Source organism: Engystomops pustulosus, chromosome 1, assembly GCF_040894005.1.
Source record: "Engystomops pustulosus chromosome 1, aEngPut4.maternal, whole genome shotgun sequence".
Classification (NCBI taxonomy): Eukaryota; Metazoa; Chordata; class Amphibia; order Anura; family Leptodactylidae; genus Engystomops; species Engystomops pustulosus.
Genome location: NC_092411.1, coordinates 238,843,953 through 238,867,779, shown reverse-complemented (window position 1 = coordinate 238,867,779; position 23,827 = coordinate 238,843,953). Strand labels below are relative to the sequence as shown.

At 39.4% G+C, this 23,827-nt stretch overlaps 1 protein-coding gene across 11 annotated transcripts in view; it reads left to right on the top strand.

Moving 5' to 3' along the window:
• Nucleotides 1-23,827, top strand: part of SGCZ (sarcoglycan zeta) — a 498,244-nt gene that overhangs the window by 341,416 nt on the left and 133,001 nt on the right. For 10 of the 11 annotated variants that reach the window (XM_072122089.1, XM_072122046.1, XM_072122062.1 and 7 more), the window contains one exon: nt 2,300-2,491. In XM_072122089.1, coding sequence (XP_071978190.1) covers nt 2,300-2,491 — 192 coding nt within the window. Of the gene's footprint in view, nt 1-2,299; nt 2,492-9,618; nt 9,716-23,827 lie in introns of those variants that run through there. The other variant, XM_072122099.1, reaches the window with a different exon arrangement.

The window sequence follows — 23,827 nt, the reverse complement described above, 5'->3', positions numbered from 1 at the left end:
AGTGGTGGCCCCATTCAAGTAGGAACCTGTTAGAATTAACCCTCTATCTAAGCTCCAAACTCCTGAGAAATACCGGTAGACCAAATTCTAGTTTATTACAAAATCATTATATAATTAAGAGCTTAAATTTTCTTTTTTATCCACCATCATCATTATAACACCTTAAAACAAACAACCCAATATGTGTTCATCATGTGAATTTAGCTGTTAGATAGACTTGCTTTGAATGTGGCAGATTTTTTTTTTTAGGCTTTTTTTCCCTTTTGAGAATACATTTTAATTGAAAAGTTACGGGTTACGTACAAGATAGGGTCCGGAGGTTTGTTCTAAAGTTGAATTTGTATGTAAGTCAAATTTGTATATTTTATAATTGTAGATCCAGACCAAAAAAAAATGTAGCCCCAGTGACAATTGGAGTTTAAACATTTTTTGCTGTAATGGGACCAAGGATTATGAATAAAACTTTATTACATACACCTTCCAGCTGATTATTGCAGTCTGGGACTATAGTAAAGCATCCACAAAGTTTCACCAGAGGTCAGAGGGGTCTGTCTGTAACTATGGGTTGTCTGTAAGCCAGGTGTCCTTAAGTAGGGGACCGCCTGTACAATGATTTAATCGGTTAAAATGTTTGGCCTACAGTAATGTCATAAAGCTTCATGCAGGTGTGGAAAACAGGGTTTCTTACAAAAATAGAATTGTTTATTGTGCAGCAGGGCAATGACCCCTCACATGGAGATAATAATATTAAGAATTACTATAGTCTCCACGGAGAGCTGCTTAGTAGATCCCGGATGCCATGCTCTTGCGGGAGGGGGTATAATGCTGGAGTGCAAAACACCTTATTATATTCTTATTATATTCCCCCCATTAACTTTAATGATACTGTATTGCACTCAGGATATTCTGCAACGGAATTCATGTTGAAAATCTGCATGTTATTTGCCATATGTTTTACAGTAACTGGAACTCAATTTTTGTACTTAACTTCTGCTACTTCAGAGGAGATGAGTGGCAGAGATTTCTGTATATATAAATCTCTATGTTCACCTGCAGGAGGCCAAATTTTCTTCAATAAATGTTGTTGCCTGATTTAGACATTCCCAATAAAAGTTGTATTAAAGCTTACAGAAAACATGGAAAACCCCTTGAAACAAATCCGTTTACCTTCATGGCAATGTATTAAGAACAAGGGTATATGATTGATGCCTTATAGCGGAAAGCTAATCCCAACAACATGAACATATGTTGTAAGATGTATCAGCATAGTGTTCTGGACATATTCAAACAATAGAAATATACAATGATAGTCATCCTTTAAGAGACTGGATAAAAATGCATAAATATCAATTAAGGATATTGCCTTGGTTTCCACTAGTTGTATATATAAATTTTAGGAGGCCATATCTTTACTTGTAGTAAATACGATGGTTGGGAGCCTGTCCGACCTACTGCAGTCCCATTCAATGGAAAAGCTAAAAAACTTGCAGCAATGGGGCTTATATATGCCTTCTCTACCAAATATATGATGGAGATGGTGAAGTAAAAGCCCCTTTATGTGATTTGGAAAAAGTAATGTAGACAATTGGGTTTTTTTCTGTGTGGAAATTATAATGTGGTGCAGAAAATAAATAAATAAATGATCCACTTTTTATGTGGCCTTGCGTTTTTTTGTGCATGTTAAAATGTTAGTCTATGGGCTTATAATCTGCATCAAATCTATATCGATCGTACATCATGATGCACATTTGATGTTAAAAATTTTTCTGTCCGGTTTTTCTGTGGTTCTGGTTCACTTTTGGCTTATTTCTTAGTCCAGTTTGTCACAGGTGTTTTTTTTCTTCTAACATGTTTGCCTGGTGAGGAGATTGCAACTTTTTTTGAAAAAAAAAAAAAAATTATAAAATTTGTTGTTCTATTCCTTCCAGCCACCAGTTTACCAAGACCAGGCAAGTTTTTCCTGATCATTTTGTAAATTTTTTAACTAACATGCATCAAAACATCTGGAGAAGAGGTTGTGAAACATAAATAAAAAGAGTTGCGCTTAGATTCGTGCACAAAGAGCATAAATACTGAAGAGTTGCAAAAAATTTGGAAATTTTTCATTGTGCAAAAAATTTGAACATAATAGTCATAAAATAAGAAAGATATACCCCATTGAGATAAGAATATTATGAATAATACAATATCATTTTTTATTTTCTCTAAGCATTGTCAGAGGTTTTGTTTATTAAAATTGTTATAGTGATTTTTTATGAAGTATCGTTTACCCTATTGCTATTCTTTATTCTTTTTTCAGATGACACGAGAACAGTACATTTTGGCCACACAACAAAATAATCTACGGACAGAAAACACTCAGTTTTACCCAGTTGGAATTTATGGATGGAGGAAGAGGTGTTTGTACTTCTTTGTGCTCCTACTGTTGGTTACGATGATTGTTAACTTAGCCATGACAATATGGATTTTGAAGGTTATGAATTTCACAGTGGTAAGTAATATTGTTTCTGTTGGGTGAATTGATAATCAAATGTTTTTTATACTTATTTCACAATTAAACATGATATACTTTTATACTTACAATATCTTGTATGCAATATTCATACCCCCGTACAAATAATACTATGCAGTAGTTCACTTACAATATGCTGCATAGTATACCATATCCATACTTAATTTTAAAAAGCCTTACATATAGGGGCAGATTTATCAAGCTGTCTGAAAGTCAGAATATTTCTAGTTGCCCATGGCAACCAATCACAGCTGAGCTTTCATATTACCAGTGCTCATAAATATTTTAAAGGGGAGTTGTGATTGGTTGCCATGGGTAACTAGAAATATTCTGACTTTCAGACAGCTTGATAAATTTGCCCCATAATGTTCATTTGAATTGATATATATAGTTACATTATTATACTTTTTTAAATAAATTATATACAATAACATTACATTAGAAATGTCACTGATGTTTCCACAAGGTTTTTATAAATCATGACACCTTCCAATAAAATAAACTTGGCAATATTCTGGATGGAGAAAAATACCTCTTTCTACATATATTCCTCTTTTTCTACTTCTTTTCGCCATTATGAATTGATGCTTACTTTGAAACATAATGTTATAAAGATATCTATGGAGAGGGGGTACGCTGGATCTAAGTGAGAGAATGGTAACAGAGAGAGAGGGGCAAATTTTGTATCTTACTTCCAAGTCTTTCATTTACACCTGTACAGCGTAGCTCTTCATCCTGTGAAAAAGATGAACTTAGATAAAGAAATCTCATTGATATACCCATTGTTCTTCCCCTAACTACTCTGCACCATCTAAGAATCAGAGATTTAAAATGTTGTCACTAGAAAAAATGGTACGTCATATATGATATTTTATGTTTTTGTATTAAAAACAAACAATAAAGTGTAAAAAAAAAGTTGAGAAAACGAGGTCAAAAGTCAACACAAAAAAATTGACCACCACATTAAAATAGCAAAAGCAGAAACATTTTGTGTTTCTATACCAGTCCTAATCCTATACCAGAATAGACAACTATAATAGTATTCATCCTACATTACAAAAATTAAGCTAATAATAATAAAGGAAAAATATTTTCAAACCCTCCTTCACACAATAATTTATATTAAAAGCTATCAAAAAGCTTTCTGCAAAGTACAGGTCTTTACACAATAAAAATAAGCCCTCACTAAAGCTGCACTGACAAAAGATTTCAAGAGTTATAGCTCATGGAAGGCAATAAAAGTTCTTTCTACCGCCCACCCCCATAAAAGGATTTCAATGTGCAAATGTAGGTCATTTATTAAAAAAAAAAAAGTTATAACATTTGGTATTGCAGTATTTTACAATTTTTTTGTTATTTACTGTGCACAATTAATGCAACAAAGTTTTATTAGAAAAAACACTGGCAGATTGTTATTCTTTTTAAATATACTGTACAGAAAGGGTCAATAAAATATTAGTAGTATGTAAGAAACCCAAAATTATGCCATTAAAAATTATGATTTGCATAAAACAAAAATAATATATATAGCTTTTAGAAGGCATTGGGGAAAGATACAGGCCAATATCTTGGTCACTGAGATGTGGTATTAAGATGTTTCCACGGTATATCACAATTACAGTATAAATAATACATTCCTGTTAATGTGATTTATAAATACACATATTTAAACTATAATGCTGGAAATTGCAGATTTTATAATGTCATAATAAAGACAACGAAAACTATTGCTCAAATGCATCAGGTTCGATTCCCCTTACAGAAAAAAGCACAGCAGCCCATATCTTTTTTTTCCCTTATTAATAATGGAATCATTACAGCAACCTTACGAGTACTGAAGTCTATGGGGAACAGGAGGTGAGTGGAAAACCTGAAAAGCCAAATGTAAAACATTACTAAGACATCATTTCTTTACTCGATTTTTGGACTTTGAGACAATTTCCAAAGCTTAAGTGAAAAAGATTTATCAAAACCAATAACTATTTATAGAGAATACACATAAAAAATACCGTAAACATCTAATTTTACAGAATATTTATGTCTAAATTCTGCCTATACAATATTGTGGAGAAAAAAAAAAAATTAATAATCTTTTTAATCATTGTGCTTAAAAGGGGTTGCCCAATTAACCTCAACTTTTTAGTATTGTGTGTATAAGTGTGGTGGGTAGGATATTAACCCTTTAGCCTTCTGCGCCGTTCTTCTACGGTGCTGGCTCCCACGATTATCGCTCAGCGGTGTACTTTTATGGCATTGAGCCAATGTCAGGTCGGCATGTGCATAGGCTGACACTGCTAATACCCTGTAATACATCAGTATTACAGAGTATTATCATGAACATGCAATCAGATGATAAAATAAAGTAATAAATCAATAAAAATGTCCATAAGGCCCATAACATCTAAAGAGACATATAACGCAAAAAAAAGTCTAAATCATAACACAAACCCCCATATATAGTATCACCGCATCAGTAACAATCTGTAGAATAGAAATTAAATAATTATTGAACCCGTACAATGAACGCTGCAAAAAAAACTTTAAAAACCCGCCAAAAATTATGATTTTTACCTATTGAATCCCACAAAAAAATGCAATAAAAAGTTATCAACAAAATATATGTACTCCAGAATTATATTGTTGCAAAGTATAACATGTCCTGCAAAAAACCAGCCATCAACCAGCTCTGTAGCCAAAAAATAAAAATGTAATGCCACTTGGAAGACGGCAATGCAAAAATGATTTTTCCCCACATTAGGGTTTTATTTGGATAATTTAGTAAAACGTATTTTCTGATATCCCCATAATATAGTATCGACCCATAGAGTAAAGATAACATGATTTTTAGGCTATAAGGTGAACAAAAAAAAATACGTAAAAACTCCATGCTTTTCTACTCCTGACCTCAAAAAAAGTTCATAAATTTTCAACAATAGGGGATACCAACCCCAAAATGGTAACACTGGAAAAAGCAAAGAAATGCCATCACATGACCCCAATAAAGAAAAAGAGAAAATTTTATAACCTGCAAAATGGGCCAATGAGGAAACTAAAATCCTGGCAGCTGCAGGTTCCTCCTTCCCTTCTGCACCTCACTGTGCACTAATAAAACAAGTCACGGCCACATGTGGGGGGTCTATGCACTGGGAGAAATTGCATAACAAATTTTAAGATAGCTTTTCTCTTTTTATCTTTTGGAAATGTGTAAATTTGACCATTCTAAATCATAGTATCATAGTATATTAGGCTGGAAGAAGACGCAAGTCCATCAAGTCCAACCTTTAAGAATTAAATAAATGTTTTATCCCCATAACCCGTGATATTTTTTCTCTCCAGAAAGTCATCCAGGCCTCTCTTGAACATGTACATAGAGTCCGCCATAACAACCTCCTGCGGCACCTCCATTTTGATTAGATTACTATGAAGATCTCAAGGGGTTAACCATCTTGCTAAAAGCTGTTTCTGATAGTTTGAGGGGGGCAGATTTGAAAATGGGTTGATTATGTAGGGGTTTTTGATGTTAAATAAGTATTTAAGTATTTATCCCCAAAATAGTCAATTCTGAAAATCGATATTCGATTTGTAAGCCGCTTGACATCAAAATAAATTATCCAGACATTTCAAAATGATGAAAATATAGATTAGACATATGGAAAATGTTATTCAACAACTTATTTAGGTGATAAATCTATCTGCCTTAAAACACAATGATTTAGAATTTAAAAAATGGCAAATTTTTCAAAAATTCATAAGTTTTTCTTTTTTTTTTGTAAATAAATACTCAGCAGCCAAAATTTACCACTAAAATGAAGTACAACATATGGGGAAATCAGAGTTCAAAAGTTATAAATAAAGTGACACATGTCAGAATACAAAAAATGGGGCTGAGCCTTAAGCTGTAAAATGGCTGCATCCTTAAGGGGTTAAGTAATTTATCAATATACCTCTATTCAAGGTTCTGTACCACTTTCTTGACATCTAAATTGAAGCCTCCTATCTTTTATCCCATCAGCCAGACATTCCTGAGAATAAAATGGCCGCAGATGGAGGGTCATGTGATCTGTGGCTGCTGAGGTAAAAGATAGGAGACTTCAATTTCTATATCAATAAAGGGAACAGAACTATTAATGGATGTATATTGGTAAATTACCTAATATCCTTCCCGCCACACTTACATGAACGTTACAAAATACTTGAGGTTAAAGGGCCAACACTTTTAAGAGATTAGTAGTAGTATTATCAAAGGAAAAGTAATTTCTGTTGCTATTAGAGATGTTTTAGTATTGAAGACATACAGACAATTTGATTTATTCATAAAAAATAGTGCAAATGGAGTGTCACAGATTTTATCCACTGTCATACAACATGCAATAAATTCTCAATATGAAACATGTTTAATGTTTTCATGCCCCGTAGAAAAAAAATTTCCATACTGAAGAAAAAAGTGCATAATACATTTGTTTCTCCGATACACCTGCTAAAGTCAAATTTTAAGGCCCATTGCGCAACAATTCCATATTTTAGTAGTAAAGGGTATTTTAAATGCATGTATTTGTGCAGAACAAATTCTTTTCAATCAAGAACTCTGTATGCAATGAAATGTTAAAGTTGGTGACTAAAACATTTCTGTCCACTGAGCCATCAACTTGGTAGCTTGTAGAAATTCTGAGGCGCTGGTTCAGTAACCTGTGAAGTTATGTGGCTCAAGTAATTACACTGCTTCAAGCCTAATGACTTTAGCGAAATAACATTTCAAGTGTTATAAAAGAAATATGAAAATGCACTGACTTGTGTCTAGATGCTTTATTACAATTACAATTTAGCAATTATTGGAATTTTCTAATGGAGTTTGCAAAATGAGTCAAATTCAGCTTTTTAAAAATGTGAATAGCACAAGATTATGTTCTTTATGTTTGAAAATTGACTTCGAAGTGATTTGATAACTGAACGTTAAATTGTGATCCCTACTAGAAAATAATAAAAGAGATTATTAAATGTATGCAACGGGGGTTATTTATCATAAGACCAGCTACTCGGGACAGTTCTATGTCTATTTTTTGAGTTTCCCTGGCATTAGATCCACTACAGTGGCTTTGCCCCGTTAACAAATGTCTATTTTCTGTCTGGGATTTTTTTTTTTTTAAAAAGTCCCAAAAAAGTCTCAAAATGCATATAAAGACTCACATACACCAGCAGGGGACTGGAGTGACTATGAGACTTTTTGAAAAAGTCTCAAGTGATTTATTTGGCTTTGCACAGTGTTGCACTAGCAGTAGTTCTATGTTTAGGCAAAATTAATGAAGAGGTGTATTTAATCCTGTGAGATTTTTTAGCAGTGAAAAGTCTAAAAACCCCCCCATGTGACTACTTTGAGACTTTTTACTTATATTTATGATATATTAATAGTAACTACACATAGAAATATCTTAGATAAATTGGGTGTGTTCATGACATTCACCATAAATGTTTAAAGGAAATATACCATTTGTTTTTATACAACATACATACCTTGAGAATGCTGTAACCGCACTAATGCAGAAACAAACCTTGTTTAATCTCTGAACCAAGTGGTTTTGCTCAAAAAACAATTATAAAATTCAGGACCTTGGGAAAGCTGGGTGCTGCTGGCTGCTATACATAAACATGGGACATGGAGCTTTCTCAACTGTCTAGGCAGGACTAATGAACCTGAGCTAGATGACTAATTTACAGCAGTTGGGGGATGATGCAGCAATTGATTACTTCTGCCTGTCACGGACAACACAGTGAATACAGTGTTCTCTGAAGCAGTGCAAGAGGAAAAGCGCCGAGCCAGCCAAAGGAGCAACAGAGCCTCATAATTCTGAATTTTATAATAGTTTTTTACAGCAAAACCACTCAATTCAGGAATTAAACATGATATAATTCTGCATCAGATCAGTGTAGCTACAGCATTCTCAAAGTATGTTTGGTTCATAATGCATGAGAACAAATGGTAGATTTTATTTAGGTGTGTATTCCAAGCTAATACAACTAGATGCCAATAGTCAACACAGTTTTGTTAGATTTCTATCTTCAAAATGCTCACAATGGTTACATCTGCCCCATTTGTATTCATGGCAGAAGTGAAAAAAATGTTACATCACTTGTAGTTATTTAAGTATTTTCTTTTAAACGGTTCCATTGATTACAGAAAAATGTAATGAAAAGGATTGGACTTGTAGAGTGTATATAATCCATCTTTTGCTTCAACATTGTTTTATTGATTAGAAATAAATAGGTATATAGCTGGAAAATTGCATATATTCCCAGCAGTGTGACAATATTTCATGTGATACATCTCAATTGTTTTGTCAGCTATAATAAGCTATAAACGTTAAAACAGCAGTCCTGAACTTGTAGTCTGCATGTAAAACTTCACTGTGATATGTGGCAATTGCCCTTTACAGGCATTGTTCAAGGATTTTGTTAAGATTCTTTTTTTTTACCTCTAGTACTGGCTTAATTTAGAGAACAAACAAAAAACCCCTCTTCCCACTGTAACCTCTGGTGAAGATCTCTGGATGCTTTACTATAGTCCCAGACTGCAACTTTCAGCTGTAAAATGTCTGTAATACAGTTTTATTGATAATCCTTGGTCCCATTACAGTAAAATATTTTGAAACTCCAATTGTCACTGGGGCAAAAAAATGTTTTGTCTGGATCTACAATTCGAAAATATACAGTTTGACTTACATCCAAATTCAACTTAAGAACAAACCTATGGAACCTATCTTGTAAGTAACTCGGGGACTGCCTGTACTTCAGATTATGAATCTTGAATTTTCCACAAAGATTTTTTAAACCCTTATCTGTTCACATTAAAGACAAACGTGGAGTTCATCAAGTTTTTTGATATAATATAAGTTTCTGTGTGACAGATGATTAAAAATTTTCAGTTTGTTAATTGGTTTTATTTTGTTTTTAAAGGGGGATGGTAATTGTTGTGTGTTAGTTTTTTTTCTAACTTTTTTTAGACGTTTATGTTTTATTTACATAAAACGTTGTTTATTTTTTTTTACATTTTTATGTCTCATGTTCCCATTAGGAACATAACTTGATATATTCTATAATGTCTTGCATTCCAGTAGACTCCAGCATTGCCTAAAAGTGGTGCACAGCCTGTCGGTTTGAGATATGAATTTAGGGATGGATCCAGAGTCTGATGCACTACTAAGATTAGAGGTGCTTACAATACGTTAATTGATGGCTTAATAGAGAGTTATCAAACCTTGCAACACCATTCCATAACCAGTTCACTATCTTTGCACCCACTAAGACAGCACCCTCTATGTTTCACAGCAGTGTCTAAGAGGTTAAACACCCGCAGATTTTGAGATCCCGGGGATCAATGCCAGGGCTGGATTGTGATAACACAGCACTGGCAGCAGCGGGATGCAGGAGGTCCTGCAATTTTCTTATGATGCTGTAGAAAGATGTCCCAACCGAATAAGTACCCGTAATGACCACCGTTAAAAGTGGATACGGGTTGATATATTTTATTTTTTATATTATCAATATTAATAACAATAAGGATAATACTACATTTTTATGTGGGCCTTTTATTCTTATTTATTCTGCTATATCCTTTTTCCTATTGAAAAGGGTGAGCAACATTTTTCTCTATTTTAAATTACTGAGGAGGAGTAAGATCTATTAGAGCTATCAAATGTACAATAATTTCCATAACAGCATATGTATCATTATGAAATTGAATTGTTACAAGTATAACAATGGCTGGTGTCCAGCATTATAGAATGTTACTGAAAATTGCTTTTCATGTTCTAGCTATTTTTTTTCAGCAACAAGAACTACAACCAATGACATGTGGCAGGCAGCCAGCTTATTGCTTAGAACAAAATCTAGGGCTTTTTTTTATAAATTGTTAGTGATTTAACAAAACAGGTGTCCAGTCTAGTGTGTCTGGTTAAGAGCAAGGGGGATAAGGAGACAGCGATATGATACTTTATGGTTTATGTTATGTTGGAAGCTTGATTAGTTTCACTCCGACTGATAAACAATTAGTATTTTTAAAGCAATAATTTATTGTGTTCTCCCTGAGACTTTAATGTTGGATCTTTTATAAGTTTCATTAAAAGGGTGATTTAGAAATGAAAAGGGCTGCCTAGTTCTTTAAACATCACAACACCTACTATGAGGATATGAGTGGTATTGCATCTACGTCATTTCCAGTAAGACAAGAAGTGTTACCCATTTATCAACAGCACAACCATAGAGGAGAATTCAGTGGCAAGTCTTAACCTATTGCAGTATACAACAACACTTTCGAGCAACCGCTCACTCACGTGGACCTCGAAGAGCCGTGGGAAACACCTCTGTGGAGTCCGGTGCACGTATCCCGAATGGGCTTGTCGGAATGCCCTTTGACAATAGTAGAACAGGAAAGGGTAGAGATCGGCACTCCAGGCTAGTTTAAAAAACTTTCTTCTTTATTCAAAAATCCGTAAAATCAGTACAGGTGAACATAGTGCATAGTCCATTAGACCTATTGCACCCTTGCTTTAATGGTTGATGGTCTCAAGCACTTAATTTTTAACCTATGTCTAGAGGATAAATATCTATAATGGGATAAACAGTATAAGCTGCTACTGTTTCAGGTTAGCAAATAGGACTTCTCTAGTAAAATTGTCTGGCATTCAGGATGCTTCATTAAATTTTTGCATGCAGAATAAACTTTTGAGTGTGAGACCCTGCACTAATTACCATTCTATGTCCAGTAGTCAATCTTTGCTTTTGCCTTGGCTCAGCCAGACTGGCTGGAGTCATTGGGACCAATCCCAACCACCAATGGAAGTTCAAGTTTAGACATCAGAATTTAAGACCAGGATAGGGGTGGTAAAAGAACCATGTGTTTTGCACTGTTTGTATGCCAAAATTTTGGTGCGATTAGGACAAGCCCCTCCCATGCATCTTTTGCATTGCGTTCAAAAACTTTTGGCCCAGTACTAGCATTTTTATGTCATCCAACTTCATTGCTTGCTATTATTCATTTATTATAATAAAGAGTCACAGAAAACCTACCCTCAAAAATCTACCTTTTAAGGTAAATGGTAAACGGTAGGTTGCCATTTACAGGCTAAACCCACACTAAACTAAAGTTTATCTAACTTATATGCTAACTTGTAGCTTCTCTGGGCAGCTGGAGCAAAGGCTACTGTCCATGCCTTCCTGTCCCTACTACTGTCCCTACTACTGTCCCTGCCTTGCTGTCCCTGCCTTCCTGCTTTTCCCCGGTCCCTGTTTCCTCATCCTCGGCTCCTTCAGGTGTCACTATGCTACCGTGCATGTGCTCTGCATAGATTTGAGATACTCTACACCCCACTATCCTCTGCCAGAAATTAGCATATGGTAGATAAACTATTTCAATAATACTAGAATGCTACATGTATTAAAGATAGTTTATGGTTTAGAATGTAAATGGCAACCTACCATCAGAGCTACCTTAAGATAAGATTTTTATGGTAGGTTTGTTATATTTGCCACCATTACATGTTATATTTTCAGACTGATGTTTTGTTGGTAGAAATTACAGAGATAAATCAATTATTAATTACACAAACATGCCTTTGAATATGAGTGTTGAATATGATCAGCGCACAAGCAAAGCTTTTAGAGAAATTGTTTATTGATTTTTAAATAACACATCGAATGATGAAGGGAAATGAAGTAAAAAAGTGGTTATGTATTTGTAAACATAAATTATTTTCAATCAGCTCCTTAATGCATTCTTTTAGCATCTAGAAATATAGTAAATGGCAGATTATGGTCTGCATATAATATACTTTATACTATTCTCAATAAACCAAAAGTTACCAACCAATGTTATATGATCATTGGAAACCATTAATGCTATAAACCTAGGGGCACATTTACCGAAAAAGGTGGAAACTAATTGTAGCTTGCCTGTGTATAATGCAGGGTGCGCAAGATTTCTGGCACCCATATTTTATGAATCTGGTGCTCACTGAACTGGCCCGACAGAGTGCACCACTTCTTTTATGGTCTATCTTTAACATGGGGTGTGCAACACATTTGTGGTGCAGACACTTCTTAAATACCTGTGCAAGCAGTTTTCACTAGAAAGAACGTGCAAAGTCCCACAGAAAACAGGCGCAAAGCCCTTAGTAAATGTGCCCCACAGTTTTGACCTATGATATGTACTCAATGTTGGTTAAAAAGTTATTTAGTTCATATTCCATGCATGTAGATTGTAGATTAGTCTTATAAACAATATATTAAGAATAGTAGGTAATATTATATGGGTGCATTAATAATTGGTTGATACTGAGATGTACAAGAGAAATGTTACAATTTCCCCATTCTACAACTGTCTCTCAGTTTGGTTTAGTGGAACAGGGGATAATGTAAATATTCAATTTGTTCAATGCTGTAATTTGATAAATGTTATATAATATGACTTATGGGGGGGTCATTTATCTATTATTTATTTTTATTCCTGGGGGGTTTTTTTGACATTTTTTACGCACATTTTTTATGTCCCTTCGGGGACATTTTGAAATGTCCACCGGACATTTCAAATTGTCTTATCATTATTTTATTATTCATTGATATTTAATTTTGTTTGTATATTCACCAACATTTTTGTAAAGCAATGCAGAATAGTATGGCATTCAACTTAACATTTAACCATGTATATTGACAGGAGCCCCCATTTTTACTTAACTTTTTCCAAGGATTTCATGATGTCTTTTGTAACAGGATGTCAGGGAACAGGTTTTTATCACTTAAGAATGAGTACATTAATAGTTGATTATTGGGCGTCTGACCACTGAAACCTTCACTGATCATGAGACCTTTGCTCCACTAAATGAATGGAGTAATATTTTTGAGTATGCACAATTCTTATAAATAGGGCAATTCCAGAGATAGCTTCTCTCTTCATTCTTAAGCTTCATTCTTAAGCTTCTCAAGCTGTTATATAGGTAATAATTGGAGTAGCAGGACAAATGGCCCAATGCCTAGATTCATTCCAATCATCATTTTATTCCCTGCCCTGTGGATTGGCTATAATACTGAATCTTTGGCAAAACTCATTAAAAATTTAAAACCTAATTTATTATATAAGTCAAAACTGCACAGAAATGTTCTATAAAGTAAACATTTAATAACTGCTAAAGTTTCCATAGTAAAGAATAGAAGGTCCGGTGGCAATCACTGTAAGACCATGAACGTATGGTGATTCGGTCATGGTCGGGTGAGCGAACACTGTCTCATCTCAGGTAACCAAGTAGGGGGGGTGGGGTGCATGAAATAGGACTTGTCCTATACTATGCCCTACTATGGCTGGGGCCGCTTGGCTTTCAATGGAGAGGGGGGGGGGGGGTAAGGAGCACCAAAGATCACTGTTTAGGTGCCTTATTATTATTTGACATCAATGATAGAGTTCTTAGTGAAATACTGTGTTACTATTATGACTTGTGTCAAAATGGTTTACTTATATATACATAAAAAACATAAGAGGCTGTAGAGGAATTTTTTGCATAAACCAAAGCAAATATTTATTTTAGAAGTCTCCGTTTTGAATGTAAATCTAATCGAGCAAAAAATAATCTGAGTTTTATCTATGCGCTTTCAAGGCTGACATTTCTTTGTAGTTCATAGGAAGACTTCTTAAAGAGTTGCAAACCAAGTGGTAAACCATATCACACATTCATTCATCAGTTGATTGGGTGCATGCATATTGCAAATTTTTGAAGGTCCAAAGATGACTAAAACAGAAGTCTTTAGAATTTCCTATTTCATAATTTCATACAGAACTTTATAGTCTTGGATTGGACACCAATTTTCCAAATATTTCTTATCCTATGTGCTCCTCAAAAACAAATGAAATTATAACATTGCTGGATAAAGAGATGAAGCAGCTACTGCTCTAAATGGATAATGGCTGCAGTGTTGGGGTAGTTCATACAAGCCGTTGTAGTAAACTTACAAGAATACAAGAGTAAGGAGTATGGTGGTATCCTGGTGTGGTAGTAGTGTATTAGTATTGGAAAATTAAATATGTACAGAATAGTTCAAGGAGACTGGCACTCACTAACTGTGGTCTTCCAAATTGTAATCCTTTATTTAGGCATACTCACATATATAGGAAAAGAGGAATTGAGTCATAGTGTAGTAAGCAACTACCGTTCCACACATTTACGATGTATACAATCTAGAAAAAAGCGTGAAATGGTCAATGCTTTCTGAACTATGCCTCCATTCCCCTCCCCTGTTTATGTCTAAATAAAGGATTACAATGTGGACACTAACAGCGAGTGAATGCCATTCTCCTTTGAACTTAATTCTTAAATTGGTCTTGTACTTATTTGACCTATAAAAGTTTAGCTTTTATTAATTTTCTGGTAATTTTTTGGAGAATTTGTTTAGTCAGTGGACTAATATTCATGACCTTCTGCTTCTACTTTTAGTTTTTCTTTAACCTTCTTTTTTTTTTGCAGCACATTAATTCTTCTGTAGCACCTCACCTTGTGCTACTTGTAGCACCCAATGCCTTTTTAAGTCATCTTCAGACAATGTGTACTTCATATTTTCACCTTTGTCAATAAACTCTCCAGAAAGAAATGTATATAATTAGTCATAATAAAAGCAAAAATAACGTATTTGAAAGGTAAAAGTGATTGCTTGAGTGGCCGTCTATTGAAAATGTCTTGGAAATAACTATAATTATAGAATAATTACACATAACACTAATCACTAACACTATGATAATGTATGTTTCAAAGAAGTAAACAATTTTATTTTTTTTTGAAGTATAAAAAAATGTAAGCAGTTTGGAAACTGCTATTTAAAACATAATCAAAAATGGAAACATAAATGGATGCCGATTACTCTCTTTATGATAATGAGCTTTTGGCAAGTGTCTGTTATTTTCATCTCCTATTATAAGAACCAGTTCAAACATTTCACAACTAAAACATATAATTCAGTAATTGTTCACTTTATAGAATTATGGTGTATGTCATAATCCAAGTAGAATGATTACAGAAATGACTAGTTATAATATTAAGATCATGCATGGCTGTCAAATCATTGATATGATGGCAGAAAGAAAAAATCAAGTTTTAGTATATTTTATTATTTAAAAAAAAATAAGTATTTTATTATTGTGCATGTTAACTAGACCAATAGACCGTTTCAATATTAACAGAAAAAGTGTTAATTTAACCCATATTTAATGGAGTCCATTATTGTAATTTATGTAATTGCAAAGAAGAGTGTGCAGTTACATGCAGAGGCCTTAACTAGAGATGAGCGAACATGCTCGTCCGAGCTTGATGCTCGGTCGAGCATTAGGGTACTCGAAACTGCTCGTTGCTCGGACGAATACTTCGCCCGCTCGAGAAAATGGCAGCTCCCGCCGTTTTGCTTTTTGGCGGCCAGAAACAGAGCCAATCACAAGCCAGGAGACTCTGCACTCCACCCAGCATGACGTGGTACCCTTACACGTCGATAGCAGTGGTTGGCTGGCCAGATCAGGTGACCCTGGGATAGACTAGCCGCTGCCCGCGCTGCTCGGATCATTCTGTGTCTGGATGCCGCTAGGGAGAGAGCTGCTGCTGGTCAGGGAAAGCGTTAGGGTGTTCTATTAGCTTACTGTTAGGCAGGAGTGATTCTCAAAGAACCCAACAGCCCTTCTTAGGGCTACAATAACGTTCTACTTTTTTTATTTTAATTTGCATCTAGTACCATTTTGTGAGGAATTAGCAGGGGGACTTGCTACCGTTGTGTTTAGCTCTTAGTGGCACACATATCCATAGCAAAGACCGAAGTGGGAAAATTTAGTAGGGGTTGGATTTCAATTAGGCACTAACTCAGTGTCATCTCATCTGGCATAGTAGTGTGCTTTGATACTTGGCTAGAAAATAGCCATAGGAGAATACAAAGAGCTTACTTACGCATACAGTAGCGTTCTATATATTTGATTTCTGGTTGATCTGCTGGTGGCTGTACTTTCTGCAGTGCATGTACTAGCCAATTCTGAGCAATTTGTAGTGAGACTTGCGACCGCTGTGTTCTGCGCTTAGTGACGCACATATCCATAGCAAAGACCGAAGTGGGAAAATTTAGTAGGGGTTGGATTTCAATTAGGCACTAACTCAGTGTCATCTCATCTGGCATAGTAGTGTGCTTTGATACTTGGCTAGAAAATAGCCATAGGAGAATACAAAGAGCTTACTTACGCATACAGTAGCGTTCTATATATTTGATTTCTGGTTGATCTGCTGGTGGCTGTACTTTCTGCAGTGCATGTACTAGCCAATTCTGAGCAATTTGTAGTGAGACTTGCGACCGCTGTGTTCTGCGCTTAGTGACGCACATATCCATAGCAAAGACCGAAGTGGGAAAATTTAGTAGGGGTTGGATTTCAATTAGGCACTAACTCAGTGTCATCTCATCTGGCATAGTAGTGTGCTTTGATACTTGGCTAGAAAATAGCCATAGGAGAATACAAAGAGCTTACTTACGCATACAGTAGCGTTCTATATATTTGATTTCTGGTTGATCTGCTGGTGGCTGTACTTTCTGCAGTGCATGTTCTAGCCAATTCTGAGCAATTTGTAGTGAGACTTGCGACCGCTGTGTTCTGCGCTTAGTGACGCACATATCCATAGCAAAGACCGAAGTGGGAAAATTTAGTAGGGGTTGGATTTCAATTAGGCACTAACTCAGTGTCATCTCATCTGGCATAGTAGTGTGCTTTGATACTTGGCTAGAAAATAGCCATAGGAGAATACAAAGAGCTTACTTACGCATACAGTAGCGTTCTATATATTTGATTTCTGGTTGATCTGCTGGTGGCTGTACTTTCTGCAGTGCATGTACTAGCCAATTCTGAGCAATTTGTAGTGAGACTTGCGACCGCTGTGTTCTGCGCTTAGTGACGCACATATCCATAGCAAAGACCGAAGTGGGAAAATTTAGTAGGGGTTGGATTTCAATTAGGCACTAACTCAGTGTCATCTCATCTGGCATAGTAGTGTGCTTTGATACTTGGCTAGAAAATAGCCATAGGAGAATACAAAGAGCTTACTTACGCATACAGTAGCGTTCTATGTATTTGATTTCTGGTTGATCTGCTGGTGGCTGTACTTTCTGCAGTGCATGTACTAGCCAATTCTGAGCAATTTGTAGTGAGACTTGCGACCGCTGTGTTCTGCGCTTAGTGACGCACATATCCATAGCAAAGACCGAAGTGGGAAAATTTAGTAGGGGTTGGATTTCAATTAGGCACTAACTCAGTGTCATCTCATCTGGCATAGTAGTGTGCTTTGATACTTGGCTAGAAAATAGCCATAGGAGAATACAAAGAGCTTACTTACGCATACAGTAGCGTTCTATATATTTGATTTCTGGTTGATCTGCTGGTGGCTGTACTTTCTGCAGTGCATGTACTAGCCAATTCTGAGCAATTTGTAGTGAGACTTGCGACCGCTGTGTTCTGCGCTTAGTGACGCACATATCCATAGCAAAGACCGAAGTGGGAAAATTTAGTAGGGGTTGGATTTCAATTAGGCACTAACTCAGTGTCATCTCATCTGGCATAGTAGTGTGCTTTGATACTTGGCTAGAAAATAGCCATAGCAATAGGATAGCATTGTTTGGTTTTAAAAACTCAAAAAAAAACAAAAAACACAAAAAAAAAAAAAAACACAAAAAAAAACAAAAAAAGTAAAAAAAAAAATAAAGTTATAACTCTCATTTTAAAAATGTTTAACCCGAGGGCTAGGGGTAGAGGTCGAGGGCGGGGACGTGGGCGTCCAACTACTGCAGGGGTCAGAGGCCGTGGTCCTGGGCGGGGTGAGACACCACCTGCTGATGAGGGAGCAGGGGAACGCCGCAGAGCTACACTCCCTAGGTTCATGTCTGAAGTTACTGGGACTCGTGGTAGAGCACTGTTGAGGCCAGAACAGTGCGAACAGGTGATGTCGTGGATTGCTGACAATGCTTCGAGCAATTTGTCCACCACCAGTCAGTCTTCCACGCAGTCCACCCATGTCACCGAAATCGCCACTCCTCCAGCTCCTGCACCTCAGCCTCCTCCCCCCCAGTCTGCCCCCTCCCAGCAAAATTTGCCATTTGAACCGGCATACTCTGAGGAACTGTTTTCTGGACCCTTCCCACAGTCACAAACCACTTGTCCGGTTGCTGCTGAGCAATTTTCCGATGCCCAGGTTTTCCAACAGTCACAGTCTGTGGGTGATGATGACCTTCTTGACGTAGTGGAAGTGTGTAAAGAGGTGTCCGACGATGAGGAGACACGGTTGTCAGACAGTGGGGAAGTTGTTGTCAGGGCAGGAAGTCCGAGGGGGGAGCAGACTGAGGGATCGGAGGATGATGAGGTGACAGACCCAAGCTGGGTTGAGAGGCCGGGTGAACACAGTGCTTCTGAGACGGAGGAGAGTCCTCGACCAGAACAGGTTGGAAGAGGCAGTGGTGGGGCCAGACGGAGAGGCAGGGCCAGAGCTGGTGCATCAGCGCCAAATGTGTCAACTAGTGAAGCTCCCGTGGCGAGGGCTCCTGCGGCGAGGGCTAGATCTTCAGAAGTCTGGAGGTTCTTTAAGGAAACACCGGATGACCGACGGACTGTGGTGTGCAACATTTGCCAAACCAGGCTCAGCAGGGGTTCCACCACTACTAGCTTAACTACCACCAGTATGCGCAGGCATATGAATGCTAAACACCCCACTCAGTGGCAACAAGCCCGTTCACCTCCGGCCGTGCACACCACTGCTCCTTCCCCTGTGTCAGCTGCTAGTCAGCCCCCTGCCCAGGACCCTGCCACAAAAACCCCATCGTCGCCTCCACGATCCTCCACAGCATCCACCAGCGTTCAGCTCTCCATACCCCAGACGCTGGAGCGGAAACGCAAATATAGTGCAACCCACCCGCACGCCCAAGCCCTTAATGTGCACATCTCCAGATTGCTTAGCCTGGAGATGCTGCCCTATAGGCTAGTAGAGACCGAGGCCTTTCGCAACCTCATGGCGGCGGCCGCCCCTCGGTATTCGGTCCCCAGCCGCCACTACTTTTCCCGATGTGCCGTCCCAGCCCTGCACCAGCACGTGTCAGACAACATCATCCGTGCCCTGACCAACGCCGTTTCTGACAAGGTCCACCTGACCACGGACACGTGGACGAGTGCTGCCGGGCAGGGCCACTATATATCGCTGACGGCACATTGGGTTAACTTGGTGGAGGCTGGGACCGAGTCTGACACTGGGGCTGCTCATATACTGCCGACGCCGAGGATTGCGGGGCCTACCTCGGTCCAGGTGTTTCAGGCCTACTATGCCTCCTCCTCCTCCCACCCCTCCTCCACCTCCTCCTCCGAACTACCATCCGTGGGCACGGCGCCATCAGTCGGTAGCTCTAGGCACAGCAGCAGTGCCGTCGCTAAGCGACAGCAGGCGGTGCTCAAACTGCTGAGCCTAGGCGACAAAAGGCACACCGCCCAAGAGCTATTACAGGGCATCACGGCGCAGACTGATCTGTGGCTGGCACCGCTGAACCTCAAGCCGGGAATGGTTGTGTGTGACAACGGCCGTAACCTGGTGGCGGCTCTGCAACTCGGCAGACTGACACATGTGCCATGCCTGGCCCATGTGTTAAATCTGATAGTTCAGCGTTTCCTCAAGACATACCCCAATCTGTCTGATTTGCTCACGAAGGTGCGCCGCATCTGTGCGCATTTCAGGAAGTCCAGCCCAGATGCTGCCACTCTCAGGGCAGCGCAGCGCCGCCTCCAACTGCCTGCTCACCGACTGTTGTGCGACGTGCCCACGAGGTGGAATTCAACACTGACCATGTTATCCAGAGTTTACCAGCAGCGCAGAGCGATTGTAGACTGCCAGATGTCAACTTCCACCAGAACTGGTAGTCAGGTCAGTCAGCTTCCTCAAGTCTACAATGAGGAGTGGACGTGGATGTCTGATATCTGTCAGGTGCTGAGTAACTTTGAGGAGTCAACACAGATGGTCAGTGGCGATGCCGCCATCATCAGCCTCACCATCCCGCTGCTTGGCCTGTTGAAAAACTCTCTGGTCAGCATGAAGTCGGAAGCTTTGCGCTCGTCACAAGAGACAGGGGAAGAATATTCCCTTGTTGATAGCCAAAGCACCCTCAGGTCTGTTTCTCAGCGCATATCGGAGGAGGTGGAGGTGGAGGAGGATGAGGAGGAAGAGGAGGAGAATGTTGGTGAGACACAAGAGGGGACCATTGTTGAGTCCTTTACTGTTCAGCGTGTATGGGCAGAAGAAGAGGTGTTGGAGGAGTTGGAGGAGGAGGAAATGGACAGTCAGGCCAGTGAGGGGAGTGAATTCTTACGCGTTGGTACTCTGGCGCATATGGCAGATTTCATGCTAGGCTGCCTATCCCGTGACCCTCGCGTTCAAAGAATTTATTCCAGCACCGATTACTGGGTGTTCACTCTCCTGGACCCACGGTACAAGCAAAATCTTTCCACTCTCATCCCTGCAGAGGAAAGGAGTGTGAGAATGCATGAATACCAGCAGGCCCTGGTGCACAAGCTGAAACAGTATTTCCCTTCTGACAGCGCTAGCGGCAGAGTGCGTAGTTCTGCGGGACAAGTAGCGAGGGAGAGTAAGTGAGCAGGCAGCTTGTCCAGCACTGGCAAGGGTACGCTATTCAAGGCTTTTGCCAGCTTTATGTCACCCCAGCAAGACACTGTCACCTGTCCCCAGTCTCGGCAGAGTAGGGCTGATCTTTACAGAAAGATGGTGAGGGAGTACGTAGCTGACCATACCATCGTCCTAAATGATCACACAGCTCCCTACAACTACTGGGTTTCAAAGCTGGACATGTGGCACGAACTGGCGCTGTACGCCTTGGAGGTTCTTGCCTGCCCTGCCGCTAGCGTCTTGTCCGAGCGGGTTTTCAGTGCAGCTGGTGGCATCATCACCGATAAGCGTACACGCCTGTCGACTGACAGCGCTGACAGGCTGACGCTTATTAAAATGAATAAAGGCTGGATTTCTCAGAATTTCCAATCTCCACCAGGTGAAGGAAGCTCAACCTGAATAATTGATCCACTCCTCCTCCTCCTCATTTTCCTCCTTCTCCTCCTCTTTGTACAGTAAAGCAGAGGAAAATGGCTATTTTTTGACAGGGCCCACTGGCTCTTGCTATAGTACTTCATGCATTTAATTTTTCTGGAGGGCCACCTACCCGGTCCTCTGTTTGAAACAATTTTTGTGAGTGCCACATACAGGCACTCAATCTATTCCATTTTACTGCAGGGCCACCTACCTGCTCCTCTGGTTTGAAACATTTTTGGGACTGCCACATACAGGCACTCAATCTATTCCATTTTACTGCAGGGCCACCTACCTGCTCCTCTGGTTTGAAACATTTTTGGGACTGCCACATACAGGCACTCAATCTATTCCATTTTACTGGAGGGCCACCTACCTGCTCCTCTGGTTTGAAAAATTTTTGGGACTGCCACATACAGGCACTCAATCTATTCCATTTTACTGCAGGGCCACCTACCTGCTCCTCTGGTTTGAAACATTTTTGGGACTGCCACATACAGGCACTCAATCTATTCCATTTTACTGCAGGGCCACCTACCTGCTCCTCTGGTTTGAAACATTTTTGGGACTGCCACATACAGGCACTCAATCTATTCCATTTTACTGGAGGGCCACCTACCTGCTCCTCTGGTTTGAAAAATTTTTGGGACTGCCACATACAGGCACTCAATCTATTCCATTTTACTGCAGGGCCACCTACCTGCTCCTCTGGTTTGAAACATTTTTGGGACTGCCACATACAGGCACTCAATCTATTCCATTTTACTGGAGGGCCACCTACCTGCTCCTCTGGTTTGAAAAATGTTTGGGACTGCCACATACAGGCACTATCCAAATTAAATTGTCTCCATAGCAGCCTCCACACGTTGTCTCCATTGCTACCTCCAAAAGTCGTCCATATAGCTGCCTCCATACATCGTCCCTTTATCAAACGAGGTGTGTCAGGCAGAAATTTGGGTTGTTTTCATGGATTCCACATCAAAGTTGTTAACTTTGTCGCCACCCTGCTGTGTTATCCACAAAATATACTGGCAAACTTTTACCATTTAGGGATATTATTTCAGCGCTTCTTGCGCATCTGTTTACATTCCCCTCACCCGGCATATCCTAAACTTATAAGAACGCTACTACACTTGATCTTATACAAAAGGTTCTTAGAAGTGCTGTTTGGGGAGTAGCCTAGAGACAGGGGCTTGAATTGGCGAAAGCTCGCCTGGCAGCGGAGCGCCAGCTCCATGCGCATCATGCGCTTCTTGCGCATCTGTTTACATTCCCCTCACCCGGCATATCCTAAACTTATAAGAACGCTACTACACTTGATCTTATACAAAAGGTTCTTAGAAGTGCTGTTTGGGGAGTAGCCTAGAGACAGGGGCTTGAATTGGCGAAAGCTCGCCTGGCAGCGGAGCGCCAGCTCCATGCGCATCATGCGCTTCTTGCGCATCTGTTTACATTCCCCTCACCCGGCATATCCTAAACTTATAAGAACGCTACTACACTTGATCTTATACAAAAGGTTCTTAGAAGTGCTGTTTGGGGAGTAGCCTAGAGACAGGGGCTTGAATTGGCGAAAGCTCGCCTGGCAGCGGAGCGCCAGCTCCATGCGCATCATGCGCTTCTTGCGCATCTGTTTACATTCCCCTCACCCGGCATATCCTAAACTTATAAGAACGCTACTACACTTGATCTTATACAAAAGGTTCTTAGAAGTGCTGTTTGGGGAGTAGCCTAGAGACAGGGGCTTGAATTGGCGAAAGCTCGCCTGGCAGCGGAGCGCCAGCTCCATGCGCATCATGCGCTTCTTGCGCATCTGTTTACATTCCCCTCACCCGCCATATCCCAAACTTATAAGAACGCTACTACACTTAACTTGGTGCAGGCTGGGACCGAGTCTGACCCTGGGGCTGGTCATATACTGCCGACGCAGAGAATTGCGGGGCCTACCTCGGTCCAGGTCTCAAAGGCCTACTATACCTCCTCCCACCCCTCCTCCACCTCCTCCTCCTCCGAATTACCATCCGTGGGCATGGCGCCATCAGTCGGTAGCTCTAGGCACAGCAGCAGTGCCGTCGCTAAGCGACAGCAGGCGGTGCTGAAACTGCTGAGCCTAGGCGATAAAAGGCACACCGCCCAAGAGCTATTACAGGGCATTCCACATCAAAGTTGTTAACTTTGTCGCCACCCTGCTGTGTAATCCACA